Genomic DNA, 21,842 nt, shown 5'->3' with positions numbered 1-21,842 from the left:
AACAAGAGAAGACAACTTAATATATTTCTTTAGTTTCAAAACATGCCTATATTACAGCATTATCACTATTGAAAGTTTGATTTTCCATTTTTACATCAAGTTTTAGTAAAATGTACTTAAATATGGAAATGTTAAAATATCTAATTGTGTACCGGAAACCTCCATGGCACAAACTCTATATTGAATGAAGAACTGATTGCACATCAATAGCAAAACAATTATTCTATATGTATTTTTGTATTAAATATACACATATTTACACGAGTAAACATCAGTTATTGCTCAAATGCTGAGTATCGTTAAGCTCTGTCGGCAGTGGAGCATCTTTTAATGCAAATTAAATAATTATAATTTTTAAAACTTCCAATTTGTGGAAAATTAAGCAAATTTAATTTTACACTTGCATTTTTAAATTATCATGCAATACCAAGATTTTAATTTCGGATTTTTAACATCCAGATTCTAATTAGGATATTACCTAATTTTTAATAAATTTGCGTTCGTTTTTCAGATTTACCTAAATATGTTCACACTTCTTCATTGATTCCATCGTGTTCAAAACCTTGGAGGGCGTAATTTTGACTGGGGTGGTGGTCGATACACTGTCACATCCGACTGCACGTAGTGCAAAAATTCAAACTTAGATGTTTCTATTTTCAACTTAATACAGGGACAAGATTTTATTACTTGTTTCAGCTATCTATGTAGGTTCATATTTACATTGATCGGAACAACACAAAAATATTTCCTTTTTTGTAAATACTGTTGATTTTCTTCTGGAGTTCTTCGCGAAGACGGAATGTACAGTGAACATACCTGTTACTTTACATGTTTGTAAAGACAGTGTCGGTGACATCAATATAACTTGTTCGACTGTTTAAAAATCCTTTTGTTTGACGTTATTTTCGAGATTTATAATTGATTTGGTAACATCAATTACAAATTACAAATGATATCGATATATATCTATGATAGAAAATTGTGTATGTGGTTACAATCATTATGCAAATTCCGAATTGTTCATTAATCGGTTTACTTTATGCTACTTGTCTTGACAATACTGCGTCAATGTTTGCGTTTTGTGAAAAGTGTACAGTCAAACCTGTCTATAAAGGACACCATTGGTACATACCAATTATCTTCTTTATAGAAAGACGTCCTTTATACAGAGGTCAATTGTGTAGTAAATTGGACAAATAAGGTTGATGAATCTCTCCTTTGTAGACAGGTTGAACGGTGCAGTTGTATATTTTATGTTTAAAAATAAACATTTATGTTTACGCGTTTTTTTTAATTTTTCTTTTTATAGTTGTCTCTTAATCAAGTGGAAAATCATATGAACAGTTTGTCATACACATGAAATACTTTACTGTAGCCTAATTATAGATTTCCAATAACAGATGAATATATTCCTATATATAGTCCAGTGGTAATTCCATAACTATTGTAGCAATACAACGATCTTCATTTTATAAACATCGCCTAAACAAAATATTACAGCGAAATTTAAAAGATTGTTTACTTCAATATATAGTGAAAATTATATTTGTGACCAGCAAAATATTTACAAATTCTTAAAATGATGTAATAACCACATCAGATCTTTCCCATGCATCGAAGGTTATATGCCTATATATAGCCCAGTGGTAATTCCACAACTATTGTAGCAATACAACGATCTTCATTTTATAAACATCACCTACGCAAAATATTACAGCGAAATTTAAATATATAGTGAATATTGTATTTGTGACTAACGAAATATTTACAAAATACAAAAACGAGGTTTTTAATGTATATGTGTTCGAGGTATGATAGGTCCAGCTTTATATCTGATCCTCGTAGCTGATATGTCAGTATACTAATAATAATGTCAGGTCAAAAATAATTTTGGCATATTTTTTAAAATGATGTAATAAACACGCCAGATCTTTCCCATATATCGAAGGTTATGTCTAAGCCTCTTTCCAAATATGTCAATTCCAAAACAAGAATAGTATTTTTTCTATTACCTGACGAAATACGTTATAAATACCATACCCAATAAAATCATGTTTCACCGTCTAATGTAACATTTACCTGTGCCTAATTATAGTCCTGAATATAGCTGGTTATGGAAGTACTGCAAAGACATTATCTGCTTTTTATATGTCTATCAATTGTATGTTTCGTTGGTTTCCAGCTGTTTATCTTTATTTTTCTTATTTTTGAATTGAAATAAGCTGTGTATAGTTCCAAAAATGAATCTATGAAAGTAAGTAACTTTTGTAACTGAATAAAAATACTAAATCGTCTGCTCCTGTTTTTGATAGTAAAAAAAACCCCATTTGTCCCCGGTGAAGCATCTTTAAAGTATCTTTTCGTATCTTAGAGAGTCATTTGCTAAAAGCAAAAGGATCCAAAAACAAAGCCGGACGTTAGCTTAACTTGCAATTATTGTACGACATACATACGCGTTTTTTTTAATTTTTATTTTTATAGTTGTCTCTTAATCAAGTGGAAAATCATATGAACAGTTTGTCATACACATGAAATACTTTACTGTAGCCTAATTATAGATTTCCAATAACAGATGAATATATTCCTATATATAGTCCAGTGGTAATTCCATAACTATTGTAGCAATACAACGATCTTCATTTTATAAACATCGCCTAAACAAAATATTACAGCGAAATTTAAAAGCATTGTTTACTTCAATATATAGTGAAAATTATATTTGTGACCAGCAAAATATTTACAAATTCTTAAAATGATGTAATAAACACATCAGATCTTTCCCACGCATCGAAGGATATATGCCTATATATAGCCCAGTGGTAATTCCACAACTATTGTAGCAATACAACGATCTTCATTTTATAAACATCACCTACGCAAAATATTACAGCGAAATTTAAATATATAGTGAATATTGTATTTGTGACTAACGAAATATTTACAAAATACAAAAACGAGGTTTTTAATGTATATGTGTTCGAGGTATGATAGGTCCAGCTTTATATCTGATCCTCGTAGCTGATATGTCAGTATACTAATAATAATGTCAGGTCAAAAATAATTTTGGCATATTTTTTTAAATGATGTAATAAACACACCAGATCTTTCCCATATATCGAAGGTTATGTCTAAGCCTCTTTCCAAATATGTCAATTCCAAAACAAGAATAGTATTTTTTCTATTACCTAACGAAATACCTTATAAATACCATACCCAATAAAATCATGTTTCACCGTCTAATGTAACATTTACCTGTGCCTAATTATAGTCCTGAATATAGCTGGTTATGGAAGTACTGCAAAGACATTATCTGCTTTTTATATGTCTATCAATTGTATGTTTCGTTGGTTTCCAGCTGTTTATCTTTATTTTTCTTATTTTTGAATTGAAATAAGCTGTGTATAGTTCCAAAAATGAATCTATGAAAGTAAGTAACTTTTGTAACTGAATAAAAATACTAAATCGTCTGCTCCTGTTTTTGATAGTAAAAAAAACCCCATTTGTCCCCGGTGAAGCATCTTTAAAGTATCTTTTCGTATCTTAGAGAGTCATTTGCTAAAAGCAAATGGATCCAAAAACAAAGCCGGACGTTAGCTTAACTTGCAATTATTGTAAGTCATATATAATTGTTTACATTTCGTATTCAATATCAAAGCTTGATTTTATTATCACTTTCCCTTCACCAAAACACCTGATCAACAAAATAGAAAAAAAAATATTAAGTGTGAAAATGTATTGTTGAATATCCTACATCTAAAGTAAGACATGAATTGTTAATGTTTGAAATTACCAAACAAAAATTTACCCTTGTTTCGTAATTTATTAAATTCCAGCGTGCCATCAGGCCTGTATCAGTAGGTGTCTAGCGATGGACGATATAGCTAAATGTCCACACTGTAGACGTCAGCCAGGACAATATTCTACCACAGAAAGATTAATTATGCTCATCAAGACGCTTGTGAGGAACAGAAACTAAATAGCATTGTGACTATCGTAATGGAATGTCAACAAGCTGAGGACAACATGCACTCGAATGATGTAAATATATTACATTTGCTAAAAAGAGAACTTTCAGACTACCCAAAACATGTAAAATGTTAAATACAGTGCAATAACGACACATTGCTTATATATTTTACTAAAATTGCTCATGATCGATTTTTGGATGTGATCGGTGACGTCATGATGGTTTTGATATTTTTTATTAAGTTTTCTTGCCTCTAGGTTACAACGAGTATTTTTTACAAAACATAAACAGCATGAAATTAAAGACTTCTTTATTGATCGCTTAGCTCACTGTGAATTTGCCGTCAGTTTTAATTATTATTCTAAAAATATATTTCTGAACGGATTTTAATAAAATAAATTTAACTGTTTATTTTTTTATTTCAATTCAGTTTTGGTTCCGATTTCAGATTTGCCGGAGTGAATGGAATTTCCTTTTGATGCCCTAGTTTGAGGATGTGTAGATTACTTACTCTAACCTGGTGCTAGAGAACCCTTTCACGTCAGTCTTTTTACAGAAGGTCTAACGTAGAATGTTTCTGCTTGGCATTCCCTTCGAAAGGGAAGACCTTCACGGTATCTTCAACATGAAGAAGGCCATTATGAAGGTTGTGTACTGTAACCATATCACCCATTAATTCACCTCGACGTCATGTTGAGAGTTGGAGAAAAAACCTATCGTCAGTTTCATCAAGTACAATCATTTCGAACTATCATAATACCACTCAGGGGATTTCTTCACATAAAAGGTATAAATTGTATAAACTGTTAGAAACTCATAATAAAATGTGTTATAATGTTGACTTTTTGAGTCGTTCTGACTATTAGGCCAAGGACGACCAATACACTTGTTCCACGTTGAACATTTAAAAAAAGCGGTCATATGGCATGTAGGGTTTACAATTACATAATCACGTGAACCTGATATTACACATTAACATGGGAGGTAACTACATCACGATAGCTGCATAGGTACCATGTCAGTAAGGTTATAGTCGATAACATTACATAATGATCTAACTAAGGTTATTAGTATTTCCCCCTAAAAAGGCGGGCTTTGCGTCATTCATTCATATAGAATGAATTTTACACGTTTATGTAGATACTGCATTTCCTTATTTTGCTGATTTCTTGTTAGACAGATAGAATGATTTACCGAAAGCTATTTATACATTTAAATTTTTCCACTGTTGTTTTATCGAACATTTCATCAGTATGAATGGCAATGCTCATAGAAATGATCTAGATATCAACATTAAAATATCGTGAAAATAAAATATTGTGAAAATAATTAGTTTTACTCATCTGTACTTGTAATTACTATCCTGTTCTATCTAAGTTCCACTACCTTTCCGAAATAAACTTAAAAGTGTCTTGAAATAGAGATAAAGTATGAAAATTGATGATTATCGCCACAGATAAGATTGCAACACCAAACAAATGCAAGATTTCAAGCGTTATCTGTTTTTTAAGTTAAAATTCCTTTTCTGCTTTCCCGTCTGGGGCAGTGATAGTAAACTAACAGAGGGTATTTAGGACGACGACGGGAAACATAAAACAACCCGTGTTAAGAAAATTAACATTTAATTTATCAAAATTAAATTGATCAGAAGGTGATGATATGTCTAGTATTACCGTAGGCTGATTACTTTTGTGATGCTACAAAATTGCCAATCTCCTTTTTAAAAAAAAATGAAAGCCGTTTCGAAAAGCTTGTGACCTTTAGCATACTTTTAATTCACTAATATTTTTTGCATAGAATATGATAATATTTATATTCATGTGGAAAATAATTTCGTGAATTACGCGATCAAACGAAAACACGAGTAAAATTATCGGTGCAAATGTAAGTGCAAATGCAAGCAATTCTTAATACGTCACAACTCTCAAAACTTGCAAATTAATGGTTAATATCGAAAGTACAAAATGTAGTCACTGCAAAAATAAGAAAGGTCACAGGTCAAACATGTACCATCTCTGGACCAAGTGGAAAGTTCTAGCGACGAGACATCCGTACTACATTTTATGTACATTGCGAAAACCAGACGATATCCTATAAATAGCCTTTACGACATGTCTGGCTATTTTTACGTCTTAGGCAAGATCGTTACTAAAATCGGTACCCAATGTTCCCTATATTAAGACGGATCAGTAAGCACTTCCAGGGAACAAAATTTTTTACTTTTTTCACTTTGGAATATAACACATAAAACCTTATCATGTATACTACGGCCCTAAATGGATCTTCTAAAGACCCAAGGTTAGTTTTTTCTCTTTTTTCAAATGCATGCTTTGTTCTGAATGATAAATTTTTATTCGTTTTCATACTAAATCCGATATTTTGATTGGCAGATACTTTTTCTTCATACTAAAAAAAAACGAAATGGAGCGAAAACAATAGCCAGAGATGTCGGCTTAGTGTATTGATTTAGAAAAATAATAATCAATTGCAAAATCAACGGAATCTTATGGTTAAACGTAATTTATGTTATCAAGTAGTCTGAAAAATTAATTATAAGCAATGATGTCACTATTTTTTAACTTTGAACTACGCGGATTCACACAGTTTGCAAAAAAAATTGTTTCACACCACGATGAAGTCAAAAATAGTGATATCAATACTTAGTTGACTCTTCGAATTCTCGCTATTGCAAAGCACGTGCAAAGTACAAGACAAATTATCATGGCCCGGTTGTTCAAAACGGGATCAACTTAATTATTTGATATTAAGTGAAATTTTCGATTCCCATATGTCGTAAAACCTATGATTTCATCTGGGCCCAGATCATAACCCATAATTTATATTTAGATTATATATATATGTCGTAATTATTTGTTGTTCCTGAAACGCTGACGCATTTCGTCTGCATGGCGAAATTCTACTGGAAATGAATATATGCTTTTCCTTCAAGATCTTATTGAAATTAAACGGTCATTATCCATTTTTGTTATGATCTTAACTTTGTGCGGTAAAATGTCCATTTTATCTAATAATTATGAAAATGAAAATGACTCTTACGTACTCAGTATATGCAAAGTTGAGTAAATATCAAAATACAGCAATGTCTATATATTTATGTAGAATTTTACTTTGGTGCCCTTTCGAATCAGCATGAAAAAGTCTTTGTTCATATTTTACCTTTGTTATTAATTACAATTATGAAATGCTATATTGTCCTTAGTTTTGTTCATTCCAGAAAATGTGACATTGATATCTACATTATTAAATCAAATACATGTGCCATGAATCAAATATTGGCACTTTTCCAGTGTATACCAGTTTTTCTGGAGGGCTTCGTATTACGGACTAAAAGGCAACAAGATAATGTAAGGAGTACCATACCTGAATAAATATATTATTAATAGTTTAAGTTTCTGAACTCTGTCGTTACGTCAATAAAGTAGAACAAATAAGAGGTTTACGTAAAAGTATTTTTTCCATATACAGTAAAACCTGCGGAATATGACCACTCTCTTATTGTCACCGATGAATATTTTAACATATTTTACTTCTTTATAAAGACCACTTGGCCATTAAGAGCTTTTTTTTGTCCTTTGAGAGATCTTTCTCTATAGGTTTGTCTAATCAACTACATCAAGACCAGGAAATCATGATACATTAAGAGAACATTTCGAGTTACAATGGAATAAAGTAGACGATAAAATCGTTATTTTTCTTCTTATTGTTTAAACATGAATCGTAATAAATACAAGAACTTTAGATAGTCAAAATTTGAAATTAATATCTTCTTGATTAGACATTGGTTTAAGTCATCATCAATCTTCAAAGCAACGTCTAAATAACAAAGCCTAACCTTAAAATGTTATATGTTATAGATAATCACATTTTGTTATTATATTTATACTGTCTGGAACTATTCAAAACGTATGTAAGAAGAGTAAAACAATGTGGTTTTGTAAAAATGAAAAGGTATTATTCAACTTAAACTTCAATACATTGGTCGGTGTTCTGTCATTCCAGAGCCGAAGGAGTAACTGTGATAGGCATTTTGAGCTTTTATGGAGTCATCTGCGGAATCTGCATTATTTACATCACCTACATAATTATCACGTCCATAAAGGTAAGAGTATTAAGGAAATCACACTAAAATTAATTTAAACATTTTTGCATTGGATCGGACATTGAAAAAAAAATTACAATATTATAAAATGAAGTGTGATTGTAATAGAATGAGAGAATGTATAATGAGTCAATCAGAGGGATGTAAAAAATATACAACCTAACTAGCATTACGGAAATATAAGATATCATATTGAATGAAAGAGGAGTAAGTAAGAGAATGATAGTATAAGAGTATTTGCAATAAAACTGAGAGAGAATGAGAGATATATGTACAATGAAAGGAAATAATAGTGTGATTATATGCTGAATTTAAGATGATTTTATATCAAAATGCATACAAAAAAATAAATGAGAGATAAGAAAGTAAGTGAATGCTGACTAAGTACAAGTAGTTGATATGTAAAATGTTTTTTGCAATAAAATATATTTATATATAGAGAGTATTACGTAATTTATGGTATTTCAGAATGGCGAAATAAATATACGCCTATATATCATTGTTGAAAAATTTATTCCAAAATTGACTTAATGAATATGGCACCGAAGTAAATTTATTCCGTGAAATATATGAATTATGTTATTTTTGTTTGATTTTGACTGTATTTTGCACACCATTGTCGTACCCTGACGTCATCTGATAATGATAATTACCATCTCACATTGCGATTTTGAATTATCATTCTTAAATTTCCTAAAATAAATGATTAAAAACATTAAACGTACCAGTAGTATATGTAGATGAAGAAAACTTTAAATTTGTTTACAGAATCGCAGAAATGGGCGTAGCACGTGGGGTTGCTGTTATAACGTCGACAGACACTCTAAGCTAAAAGAAAGTCAAGATATTGGTATGTATCCGAGTTAATGTAGCAAGATCCCTTTTTGATGTCATACTACGGTAAATCTCGTTTAATTTCAAGAGACCTTATATAACTTAATTCGTTATGCAAATATTTCGCTGTATAGATAAATGAAATTGAAATAATTAAACATTTCCATTTTACTTATACTTAATTTCGTTCCAGAAATAATTTTTAAGTACCAACAGAAAATATTATCAAACTTGTCAGAGATTTCATTTTAAGAGATAAACCGAAATGTATACATTATGTAAGAGAGAAAATCCAAAGTCCAGTATGATATTGTATTCATAGGCAAACAAGATTAAACAAGAGGGTGTTATTGAAAAATGAAGATGGTGTCTAAATAAAGGCGTTGTATTGTGGTTCAAAATTTGCAAAAAAAAAAGGGAAAAAAATCTATAAAATTTCTATTTAATTAGAAAATAATTTGTATCTACAATAAGTTACACCATTCATCTGCATTCGTGACTTTATATTTCGACAACATAACGATTCCTGTCTCTAAAGAAATATATACCAGAAATTTACAAACAGAACGATGCAACACAGGTATCACAGGTGCTTGTCTAGTTTGTAGAGTCGCAAACGTTATAAGCTAACCGTTAATACTACACTTATCACCTTCTTAACAATTTTTTAATTAAAATAAATAAAATCTTAATTTTCATAACTCAGGTCGCCTAATGTTTCCTGTCTTCGTCCTAATTATCATGTGCTAGTTGACTATCACTGCGCAAGACTGAAAACAGCGAATTGAATCTTCACTTATAAAGATGCTACATCGCTGACGAATTCTATTTTTCTGTATAAAAAAAACAGGAATAGACCGATAAGTATTTTTCTTCAGTTACAAAAGTTACTTACTTTACACCATTACAACCATTGAAAAGTTTAAGCTTCTAATTTCATTTCAGGATAAAATATAAAAAATAATTAATTGCGTCCCGGAAAAAATCTATGGCACAATGCCCTATATGGAATTAAGTACTGATTTCGGATGGACCAAAAGCAAAATGAATTATTTCGTATATTTATTTTCCTGTTAAATAGACACACATAAACACGATTAAACATTAGTTATTGTTCAAATGATAGGTATCGTTTATGCTATGTCGGCGGTGAAGCATATTTACCATAAACTTAACAGGACATCTTGTGCTTCTATAATGTTTTAACCTCATCTTAGACCATCGATATATATATATTTATGTGATTATTGTTTTAAGGAAACTTTTTAGTTTGTTATTGAAAATTAGTGAGCCTTCAAACATTATAACAGTATAGATCTAACACGTTTTTATTTAGCTAATGATATTTGAGAAAGACAAACAAAAAGTAAGAGTATTTTAACTGAATTAAAAAATATAAGCCCACGAAAATAGCTATGTTTACAGTATGACGTCAAAAGTTATAAATCTGGAGATATTTGTTAAGGGTCATGTCTACGATAATTGCTTTGTCCCTTTTCAGTGATGAAGGAAAGCGGACATTCATCCCCTATTATGAAACCACCTGATGAAGCATTCGTCTGAGGATACTATCAAAAGTTTAATCTACCAACGCATTATGTAGTGTTTCTCGTGATTGTGATTTTTATATGATGCTAGCTTATGTTATAACTTTGTCACAATCATATTAATTATAAACTAGTTAATCATTGTTATATGTTGTGTAACCTTTTCCTGATGCATTCGTTTGTTCGGGTCTCTTTAGTGACGAGTATAACGCTTTTGATATTTTGAATATGGTTACATTTTGACTAATTTCAAATTTTGCTACATTTGAATCACAACTGTTGACTTAGGATGTCTCAGTATCGGTGTGGATTAAATGGAGGATCACATCATTTTGAAGAAGAATAGAAAATATGGAATTAAATTATATCTAAAATGCGCAAAATTTTATGTGGAACACAAGGAAACGACAAATTTAAATATGGGGAAATAAATCTTATTTTGATATCAATCCGCCAAAATACCTAGACGCCAATACATTCTAATTTACGGTATTACAAATGAATTTATCAGTGGACTAATGGAGACTTCTGAAATGCATTTGTTAGTGTCACGAGAACTTTGTAACTGTTATTGTTATACTTCGGACTAATCTTTAAGTAATGTAATTTGAATGTATCTTTTAATGACGTGTATAATCTGAAATGATATTCGTGTATGTTGTTAGCTTTGTGAGAATAATTTGTTTGTAGATCCATGAACATTATTAAGATTGTGTTGGCGGATTAATGAATTTGTTAGTGGATTTGTGGATATCTTTAGGATGATTTTCTTAGAGAAATGTAATGTATACCTAATGTGTTCGAATTACGTTAGCCTCATGAATGGGAGTGTTGAAGTTGTTACGGAAGGATGGCCACAATTATTGTTGATTGTATATGCCACATGCATTGTATTATCTTATGTTTACAAAACAAACCTGGATGTATTGTGTTATATATCGGGCCTTATAACATGTGCCATATTTTTGATATTTTGATGATTTTCTTTTATTGTTAACCTTATTTACTTATTTACATTTGTTTAAAAAAGTAACAAAATAAAGCTTGTGTAGAAGATTTTTTATCTTGCCTTGTTCAATGTATGCACGAACGCCATTTTTTTATGAAAACGCAAGTTGCTGCTCAGATGCAGTAGTAACTCAGTAGCAATTCGAAAGTAGGAAGTTTTCTTTTGACGTTAGATCCGCCAATGGTTACAAGGAGAGCATCGGACTGAATACCCTCGGCTAGCGATGTTGATCAACGTACCATTTATTTAATACTTTTGGTGGAAAATAGTGAGTTATCGTTCCTGTCCAGGTGGTACCGTGCTACTTGGTCCAACAGCTTCAGTGAGAGAAGAGTTCCGATTTCGTAGCAACCAATAAACAAAACGTGGGGTGATAATATGGCGCAAGTTAGGCGCATTTTAAAGTAATTCTCAAACTGCGTTGACTTGTCATTAGCTTGATCATACTCCAGCGATATTGGTGTTTTTTGACATTCCACATAATTACAAACCCGCAAATATTGCGTTGGGTTTTGACAAATAATAAAATGAAATTTGTTTTCTCAAAACAATTCCGTGGCACTGTATCCTATATGGAATGAAGTACTGTTTGCACATGCATCAAAGTCAAAATAAATCCTTTTTTTATTATTTTGTGTTAATTATACACGATTAAAGACCAATTAAATTCAAATGATGAGTATCATTTATGCTCTGTTATCTTTAAACATGGTTTACTATGTAAAACAACAAGGTTGGCATGCTTACATGATGCAAATGTATGGACTGTTTGGCATTTCTTTTGTTAGGGGAATGGGGGTATATTCCAATGTTAACAAAATATTTTTGATCAATAGTCTTACTTTTTGTATAATAACCCACATTAAATACCTGTAATGGGTTGCAATATGAAAACATACATAAATAAATTTTGACATTAAGGAGTTACTTCCCCTTTCTTTACGTTTATGAGTGTATTGATCATATCGTTTATGCCGGTTTTATAAACAGGAACCTTTTTAAAGCTAAAATACATAATAGTAGAAAAAAAGTTAGTTCTGAATCGTTGAATCTGTCAAAGATTGTGAAAACCCGTTATTTTATCTTCGAAATAAAGGGGTAAGATGTTATGCTATTCTGGGCTCATGAAACGTGTTGATTGTGCGTAACTGTTATTTTGTTAATGAATACATTTGTTTTGTTACGTAATTTTTTGTATGCAAAAAACAATTCCTCAAATAACTATTTCGGAGGTACATGTATTGCCAATAATACTAGCAGAGGAGAACCTAACACTAATGCCATGGGTAATTGAGTGTAATGTTTCCTGGTTAGTATAAATAGATGATATGCAATTGATCTACACGATTTCTGATGACACGTCACATTCTCTGGAAGTGTCAAGTAGCTGTTATCAGGGGGATTTCGTCAGAGTGAGGCGCATTCATACAGCAAGGTAGATGTGTTTACAAGTTTATAAGTGAAAACACATACATGTTTTAACGGCAGGAGTTCAAGTATTTTAACAAAGACAACGGGATGATGTTTTCCGAATATTTTGTTTTTAATTGGAACATAATTGACGTTGTTGGAATCAGTTTGAGTGTAACCATGTTTTATGATTCGAACAACATCGAAGGGAACTTTACCTGTTTGACAATTCGTTGATTTTAAGTATTCACACTTTCGTGAATCAGTGTGCAGATCAATAGTGTCCAATACACATAATAGGAGATCAAAAGAGAGCAGCCATACAAAAAGCAAGGAGAACGGTTCGACATTTTCAAATGAGAAGTATTTCATCATGCTCAACTGTATCGAAATCATCTAAACAGTACTTATTGCGTGGTGCCTTGAAATACAAGTAAAATGTCTGTTAAGTCAGTGTGTATTTTTATTATTACGCAGTTTAGATAACAGGTTACAGATATACAGACTCATGATACAGAATAAGAAATACCCTAATGTTAGGTCGTGTCATACATACGTCGTCCCTTTATATAGAACGAACTCAACATGACATTGTAAAGTGAAAGTAGGCTCACACAAAAGGGTTGTTTAACGATCGTTTTTATTGTAAATTATGTCAACCGTATTCTATAAAGACACTCGTCTAGTCTCAGGAAGCGTGAATGTGACGGAGGACGGGAAGAAGGAGTCGGAGGTAAATCAGCGACTTTCTGTTGAGGAGGAGGAAGTGGAGGCGGATGTCGACTTCTGCCAGAGAGGGGATGTTTTTTGGTCATTTATACTCACACTAACGGCTGTATTAATAGTTTTTATTGGCTTCACTGTCATTCACGCGTGAGTATTTAAATGCTTTTATCAATTTCAACAATACAATGTGGACTTATCGTTTCACAGCATTTCAAAGTTAAAAACATAATGTTATTTTAAAAACGCACTTTAATCAACTATAAAAAGTTAAAGCTATACAACCGCATATAAATTGTACATTTATTTACTCTGTACGTATTTACAGAATTGATACTGTCCGAAATGAGTCAAGATAATTAGCAAATTTTAATTTATCAATTGTGTGGGTTACAGTAACTTACTATCACGTCAGTGTCCATTTAAGATTTCAACACAAAAAATACTTTGATTTAAACGGACGATACACCCAATACAATAGATTAATATAATTAGTTACCTTTGATATATTTGCGTTTTATTGTGTTCATTATGTGCATTACATACATATAATATATCGGCGAATTATGCTCGCAAATAGTTGTGTTCAAATAATGCTTTAGAATTATCTCCCTGGTAAAAGTGACTTCTTTTAAGCATTATTTATCACATAGCTCTAGAAAATATTCTCAATTTCATTTAGTGTGAAATATTAAGACTGAAACTTTAATTTTCTGATAGTAAATGGGTTTTGTTAATACAGAGGCTTTTGTCTGTCCACTTGAACAATGTTCACAGCTTCATTCATCAAACTCTTGACTTTCAATAGATTACTACTGAAGCAAAAATATCCAGTTAAAGCATATATAACATTTACAAAGATTGTGGTATACATTTTTTTATTTGCTAATTGATCCTCTAGCCATACTGGAAAGGAATTTACCGTCCAAAACATCGCCTACACATCAGTTTCCATTGTCTCCTGTATCGTTGGGATATGTGTCGTTATCATATGTCGTCTGACTGGCCGCAAACATCGACGGAACCATAAATACGCCGTACAAGTATGTAACAGAATGTAATGTTAAGATCGCTCACACCCTGTTGTTATTTACAGGATGTTTGTTTCATCAGCAGATTCTATTGTTTTACTTCCTTTTAACGCTACGGTCATTTAAGTGAGAACAACCAACTAAATAATTTTACATAGACCACAGTGTTAAACTTTGTTAAAGTTTTGTACTGTATTATTAAAACTAAGGAATATTAGTTAGCTATTGTGTTCTATAATTAAAGTCTAGGTTCTCATATAACACTAGATGGAAAAAAAAGTTTGGGTCCTTCTGCTCAAACTCCAACCAGGGTAGCTTTATTGAAATCAGGCGCATTTTGCACTAAAATATCCGGAAATTCTAATGTTTTTATCTATTCATTATCAAAATTGATATTTTGAACCTAAATCTCAATAAAAATTTCCAATTTCATACCATGGTTATCTAGGAATAATTACCTGTCAGAAAACATTTTTACTTTTGAAATTCATAATTAGCCAGCCAATCAGCGGCGGGTTAAAATTCTATCCTGGGCTCAATCTTGTATACACAGGGGACATTTTGAAGGTCTTTTTATTTAGTTGGTTTTTTCCTAATAAGGTCCAGTTTCATCAATATTTTAACTTTCAGTAATTTTTTAAATGACAGTTATTTAAAGGAAAACATTACAAAAGTTAAGAAAAGCTCATTAACTTATTTTTTCCTAAACTTCAGTAATACCTTCTAGTGAAAAAATTATTTAAGGAATACCTTAAAGTCAAGAAATAATGATGAAACTGGGATTAGATTGAATAGTTAAGAGATGACGAAATAGCCGGAAAAAATAACGACATAGAAATTATTATATGTTTTGTGAGCGTGATTGCATACTGTTGTGAAGGTGAAGGAAAGTAGTTAAATCTCAGTGTTTCAAAACAGATCAAAAGAAACAAGATAGGATAAAAAAATTGCTTGTATGGCCAGCAGTAAAACACGAAAACTGCAACTAGGAGTATTAAGATTTTGTTTCATTATAGGATAAAACATCTACAAAAAACGATGCCAACAGCAGACGGATGATCCAGAAAACAAAGGAAAAGGATATGTTTTTACTTCGTATACACAGTAAGTCTAATGTAGGCAGATATAGCGCTAGCTAGATTAACACTTTCAAAGCAATTTATCTATGAACGACAGTTAAGTAAGATACACTTTATACGACTCATAATCTTCAGGTTCAGCGAACGTCACTGTTTTTTTTTTTAAATATTTAAAACAAAAATAACATTTTAAATTAGATGTAATACGTGTGATTGGTTGTAAAATCAGTTACAAATACCCTTAATACAGAAGCTATTATTTATTCTAAAACAACAAACAACTTCATGTATGTAATTTACAAACACAGATTTATAATGGAAACTGGCATTCAACCAAAACAATGGAATCTACATCTCTTGATATACATCGAAATAAATATAAACAAGGAAAGAAATTGCTTATTGATCTAGATATGCAGCATGATTAGAAAGAGTTACACCCCTTCGTCCTCGTTTGTCATTATGATTTTTTCGACAGAGATCCGTACTTTTCTAAACTTTAAGTTTCAGCTGTCGCAATATTATGATATTGACAGAACGGTCTCTATCACTAAAACATGTGTATGTCTTAACTTACGTATTTATGTAGGAGTTTTCATCTCTTTACATATCAACATTTGGGAACAAATATTTAACAAGATTTTTTCTTTAACAGAACGTTTTTTTCGCGTTTTCAAAAACGTTTTTGGAAACCACACACGAAGGACAATTATTGTGGAGGCAACAGTGTATCCATACCATAGTTGGAAAGGTGACAAAGTGAAACCAACTATAATTCAAAATGGTAGTAGTGAAAGGTGAGTGAGTCCATCCTTTTTTCGCATATGTTAATTTTAGTGTTTGAAAATTGAATGATTTACATTTAAATTACACTAAGACAATAGTAGTGTTTTTTTAGTATTTTAGAAATGGGTCCTATCCATGGACAGTTAGTTACGATTTCATAGAATACAGTTAAATAACGTATGTTAGCTGTTCTCTTTATCTTAATTAAAGACACATTATTTTAATAATATAGCCCATAACACCAAAAATATACGAGTACTTTCTAATATACATGTATATCTTGCAGTAGATTATACTCGCAACAGACTTTGAACGAGACGCTTAAAAAGTTCTAGTGGTTACTTGATAATGAAAACAAAAACTTAAAATATCGCATAAGAATTTAGCGATGATGATGTGAAAATGTCTTTCCTCTAAATCTGTCAGTAAAAGCAGTTTAAGGGTAGAATGTTCTCACGGGATGATCAAATGTTCACTATGTGAGTGATTAATACCAGATTGTTTACAATATTTTACCTGACTTTGTGAAGTGTTACGAATGATCCATTTTTATAAGTAAAAATAATTCTAAAATGTCTAAAATAAAAGGGTTATCATATTTCTATATTTGATATTTCGTTGCAATTTGCCATTTACAACTATTTATTACCAATGATCTATTTTCTAGGTATTTGAGTATAGATGCATTCCCACCCGAGGTTCATGTTTGAAAGGGAGAACAATCATCATAGCGGTGGAAAAGAACATGAAAAACCCCAATTATGACAACACCATATCTGCGTGTAAATAATTATCAGTGTATTATAGAAAAAATATACTAGTCATCATCATCGATGTTGGAATTTTACAAGAAAAAAATGGGAAAAGGTTGTCGCATAAGCTCACTGTAGTAACTAATCACCAAAATGTAATCATATGACTTATCAATTTATTAATTGGAACAAATCACGCATTTGTATCTTTTTAATAACTTTAAATATGATTCCTGACCGGTCTGGAATATTTCTTTTTAAAAGTGATTGGTATCTCAACTTTGCATAATAATGAGTGACGTCAAACATTTTACAAGGGTGATTAATGTCACACTTTTTTCAGAGAAAACGACATGGATTTCACACACAAAGTAATGACGTAACAATCGAAAACTTCCTACAAGGGAGATAACTCTGTGATACAAAAAGACGCAAAAGTATCTCCAGACATTATTTTTACTCAAAACATTCTGTTAAAGTTTCCCCTTGGTTTTTAACTGTTTTATGATGCCAGAAGCACTTTGCAACATTTGTTACTTTTCCATACCAGTTTTAAATTCTATTGAAAAAAAGTATTTAGTCTTTTCGTTATGCAGAGTTATCAGTTGTTGAGTGGGTAGTGCTGAAATTTTGTTTTCTGTATGTGAAATGATTAATATACATATATATGAAATACGTTACTGTCGCACAAACTGAATAGATGACTTCAAATCGCTTATCCAATCATCGATTGGCAAGTATTTGTCAAGAAGTCGATATTATAATCACAATCATGATCCAATTTAGTCCTATGGGACCTCATGTCATCTATGCAGTCATAATTACATATCGGTCAATATCTCAATAAGCCTATATGTAATGTTGCTACAATGAACGTCTGATTTTTCTTTGTTTTGTCTTACGTTTTACTTTTTTGCTTAAAGTAGTTCTGTTATCATAGTAGCAAAAATATAATGTTATTGATTTTAATTGTTTCTATTTTTTTTTTTTTTTTTGTATAAAAGATTATTGTTGCATTTTTATCTTAGGGTTTGGCTGTAATTACGTCATTATTGGTGTTATGTTGTAGAGAAATGTAATGCATTTTGATGTTTTTTCTTCAACAAAATAGATGATATAAAACCGTGGATGTTAATGTTGAAGGACTGGAATACATAATGCCATTGATGGAATAAAAAAAAATATCACTTAAACAGATAAAATTTAAACGATGATTATCAAGAGCAGTCCATGCAGATTCCATTGTATATATATTAACTGAAAACGTCCCATTGCCCATTATGATTTTTCGATTCGGGAATATACCTAAGAAAACACTTGATATATGTAGGCGTACTGATTGAAGAAATTAACAACTTCAACTTTTCACTGATTGTTCAAGTTTTGAACTATGATGAAATATCAAATGTAAGGTAACCAGTTCGTTTTTGGAGCGCAGTTATAACATCTATAACGCGCGTTTGACTTAATTCTGGGGAAGAGCTATGTCTTTTAAATTTCAGGTTCAAGGATTTATTTTTGCAGAGAACAAAAAATTAGAGCAATAAGCATAAACATACCCGTATCATAATATATATTATTATAGAACGGGTGATAAGATTTAATATTAGCAGTTTAAGAAAGTATAGACTATACCATGGTAAAATGAATTGGTTCAAAGTACAGGAGGTTTAGACAATATTGAATAACAAAATACTCCATTTTAGCATTTTAGGAGTCACCTCTTGATATGAAAAGTGACTGCATGGAGTTTTAGTATAACCATGTAAGGCTACGTACTAAGTTATAAACATGTTCTCCTTTGCAGAACGGTCTAAATAAAATCAAGTCCCCCTTTAAACATAACGAATCTCTTTCCTTAAAGTTTACGAGCCACATTTTTACACACATGCAAAATTAGAAATTAATTAGTCATTATAGCTAAATCAGGGATGTACTGAACAGTTACAATACATGTAAAACAAATTAATCACTAAATAACAAATAAAAAAATCGTGGATTTTGGGGCCAAAAAGGACCCAAACTATACATAGTCCTCTTTTGAAATCCTTATTTTCATGAAACAGTTGTACAAGAGCAAAACGTCATCTACACCAAGATCACCAATATATCCAACATTTCGTGTACATCAAGGAGTAAAGCGTTTCTGTGACTTTGTCTTTGACCTTTGGCGTTTTTGCATGACCTTTGGCTTTATGTATGACCAATAAAGGGTAATGATTTCCTCTGTGGGAAAGTCGTTTATTGACCAACCATAAAAGATTCAGACATAATGCTGCAAAGACCATTTAAAACGCATCCAGGGTCCGCTAGACGCGTCACAGATAACGGCTAGACGCAGGAGTACCTGGTATATTTCTCGATGACAGTTTCGGAAATATCTTGAACGCTGGCGCTGGGCGGAACGCTGAATATAGAAACACTTTCCATATTTAACTTGGCGATTATTTTCAGATCTACTAATTGTTAGTTAACAGGTAACAGATTGAATACTGAGTGCCCAGAATGTATTTTCCGAATAGACTACTCTCTTAGTGTCAACTCTCTACAGGGTTCCAACGTTTATGTATTTCTCAAAGCAAAGCTTAGTAGTGAGAAACGAAATCCCGTGTAACTTTCCGGTGGGTGTTGATTACTTTGAACACCGACACATTACTTCCTGAGAATTGATAGTCACTACGTTACGCCTTCCAACAGAAATGTTATTCTAAATTCAGCACAAGTTATCTATTTACGTCTTACATTAAAATTCGGCATCCTAAAACTAGTCAAAGTACGTTTGATAGAAAAAAAGCTTGAGTGGGATGATCGTAAAAGGTAAAAAAGATATGGGAAGTTGTGTGCGTTTTAAACAAATCACAATAACTTGTAGGATTTCAAGCGTATATATATGACACACTGATTTTTTTTTTCATGTGGAAAATTGATTTCATTTAAACACCATAGGTACTTATACTAAGCAAAAAATGAGGAAACGTAGCAGCGAGTAAGGTAAGGTAGTATGAACAGAACATGTTTTAGTTACAAAGAGTGTTTATGTTTATCCTTATGTGCCATCCGACCGTCCTATGATGAGGTCCAAAGTCCAAGATTAGGAACTCGAGGAAGACGAAAAGACAAAGCAAGAGGAACAGGCGGGATTCATACATAGAGTGGTGGGCCATGATACAGACAAAACTACAGCAATCTCCGTTGGCAAATGTAGCAATCTCCGTTGGCAAATGTTGATAGAAGTGATTTGGGTAATGTTTACGAACATGATGCCCAGTACATCAACCATAATATACATTTGTATTTGATATAGAGGCTATGCCTGCGTTCATTACCTAACTATGTAATTACTTATAAATAATTGTACATGTACACATCCACGGTTAGTACAGTCTAATATTCTATAATGTATGTCTCCTTCCGGTACCTCGTCTAAATATAACAGAACTCTACAAGACACTCCTTGACACAGTACATATTTTACGTCAAACGTTCCGAATCCGAAACCTAACCAGAAACAACATGTACATAAAATACTACCTTAACCCCACGCGTTCACGCGCTCTGGTGGCGCTCTAGTTTTAAAGACTAGCTGTGATTAACATTGGTTAACCAGTAAGCGCTATAGATTAATTTTCTCTTGAATTGGGTAATGACATGAGACATTGGCACACTTAAACCTCTCATTGTCTTTATTTTGCTTTCACTGTCGGTGGTGAGACGACAGGCAAGATTGTGTTTACCGGAAGGGAAATGATATCGAGAATGAGTTTTTATCATCCTTTTCATAACAAACGTCGAGCTGAAGTCATCTTTGCTGTTTCAAATTTTGCATTAGTTGACATGTTCACTTCTTTAACAATAAACTTGCGTTATCCTCTTGTTAACAGAGAGATAATTCCACCGTTGACACCAAATATATTGTAACATGTTTTCGTCGTCATCAAAAGACCAAAAAACATCAAACACATTTCCAAGAAATTGAGAAGAAAGAGCATTCGACAAAGAGCAGTCAGGAACAAAATGATTAAAGAACTCAGTTTATGTACCAGTGAATGTTTCATGATTAGAACGATCTGTACACTATAACCTTCATCAGACAAATGACCAGACACCATAGGACACCAAGGTTAAGAAAGTGTACGAGTTGTCTTCGAAATAAAAGATCGATTCTCGATGTCAATTTCGGCCCTGCTGATTGTACAACACTATACTAGTCAGCCTACTAAATAGTATGTGAGACGTTTAATGGTAGTAGATCCCTGGAGCTATACCAGAGATTTCTCTCCCAACATTAGAGTATAATGAACCAGATGGGCCTTATTTAATCATTATCTGACCACCAAAAGGAAACGCAAGCTAGCTACAGTGTCTAGAATATCAAACATCACTAAATATTGACTTGATTATTATTGTCACCATGACATGTCTAAGGGAGATAATCTAGTATTATAACTTTGATGAGAAAATCTTATCAACATCTGAGGGTTTGGTGGCCAGTCTACAGGAAACATTGTGGCTCTAGTGAGTCCGAAAATATATTTCTTCATTTGTCAAATTATCTTATCTTAATATTCATGTATATATTAATAT

General features: G+C 31.8%; 1 protein-coding gene across 1 annotated transcript; it reads left to right on the top strand.

Annotated features, from left to right (window-relative positions):
- Window positions 1-12,864: 12,864 nt before the first annotated feature.
- LOC138321463 (uncharacterized) lies at window positions 12,865-17,881 on the top strand. Its single transcript, XM_069265174.1, has 5 exons — window positions 12,865-13,760; window positions 14,512-14,653; window positions 15,658-15,745; window positions 16,376-16,517; window positions 17,174-17,881. The coding sequence occupies exons 1-5, from the start codon at window positions 13,540-13,542 to the stop codon at window positions 17,214-17,216; spliced, it is 636 nt and encodes a 211-aa protein (XP_069121275.1). The 5' UTR covers window positions 12,865-13,539; the 3' UTR covers window positions 17,217-17,881.
- Window positions 17,882-21,842: the final 3,961 nt, after the last annotated feature.

Source organism: Argopecten irradians, chromosome 4, assembly GCF_041381155.1.
Source record: "Argopecten irradians isolate NY chromosome 4, Ai_NY, whole genome shotgun sequence".
In the NCBI taxonomy this organism is placed as follows: Eukaryota; Metazoa; Mollusca; class Bivalvia; order Pectinida; family Pectinidae; genus Argopecten; species Argopecten irradians.
The sequence above is the reverse complement of the archived record's forward strand: the minus strand, read 5'-3'. Positions and strand labels throughout refer to the sequence as shown.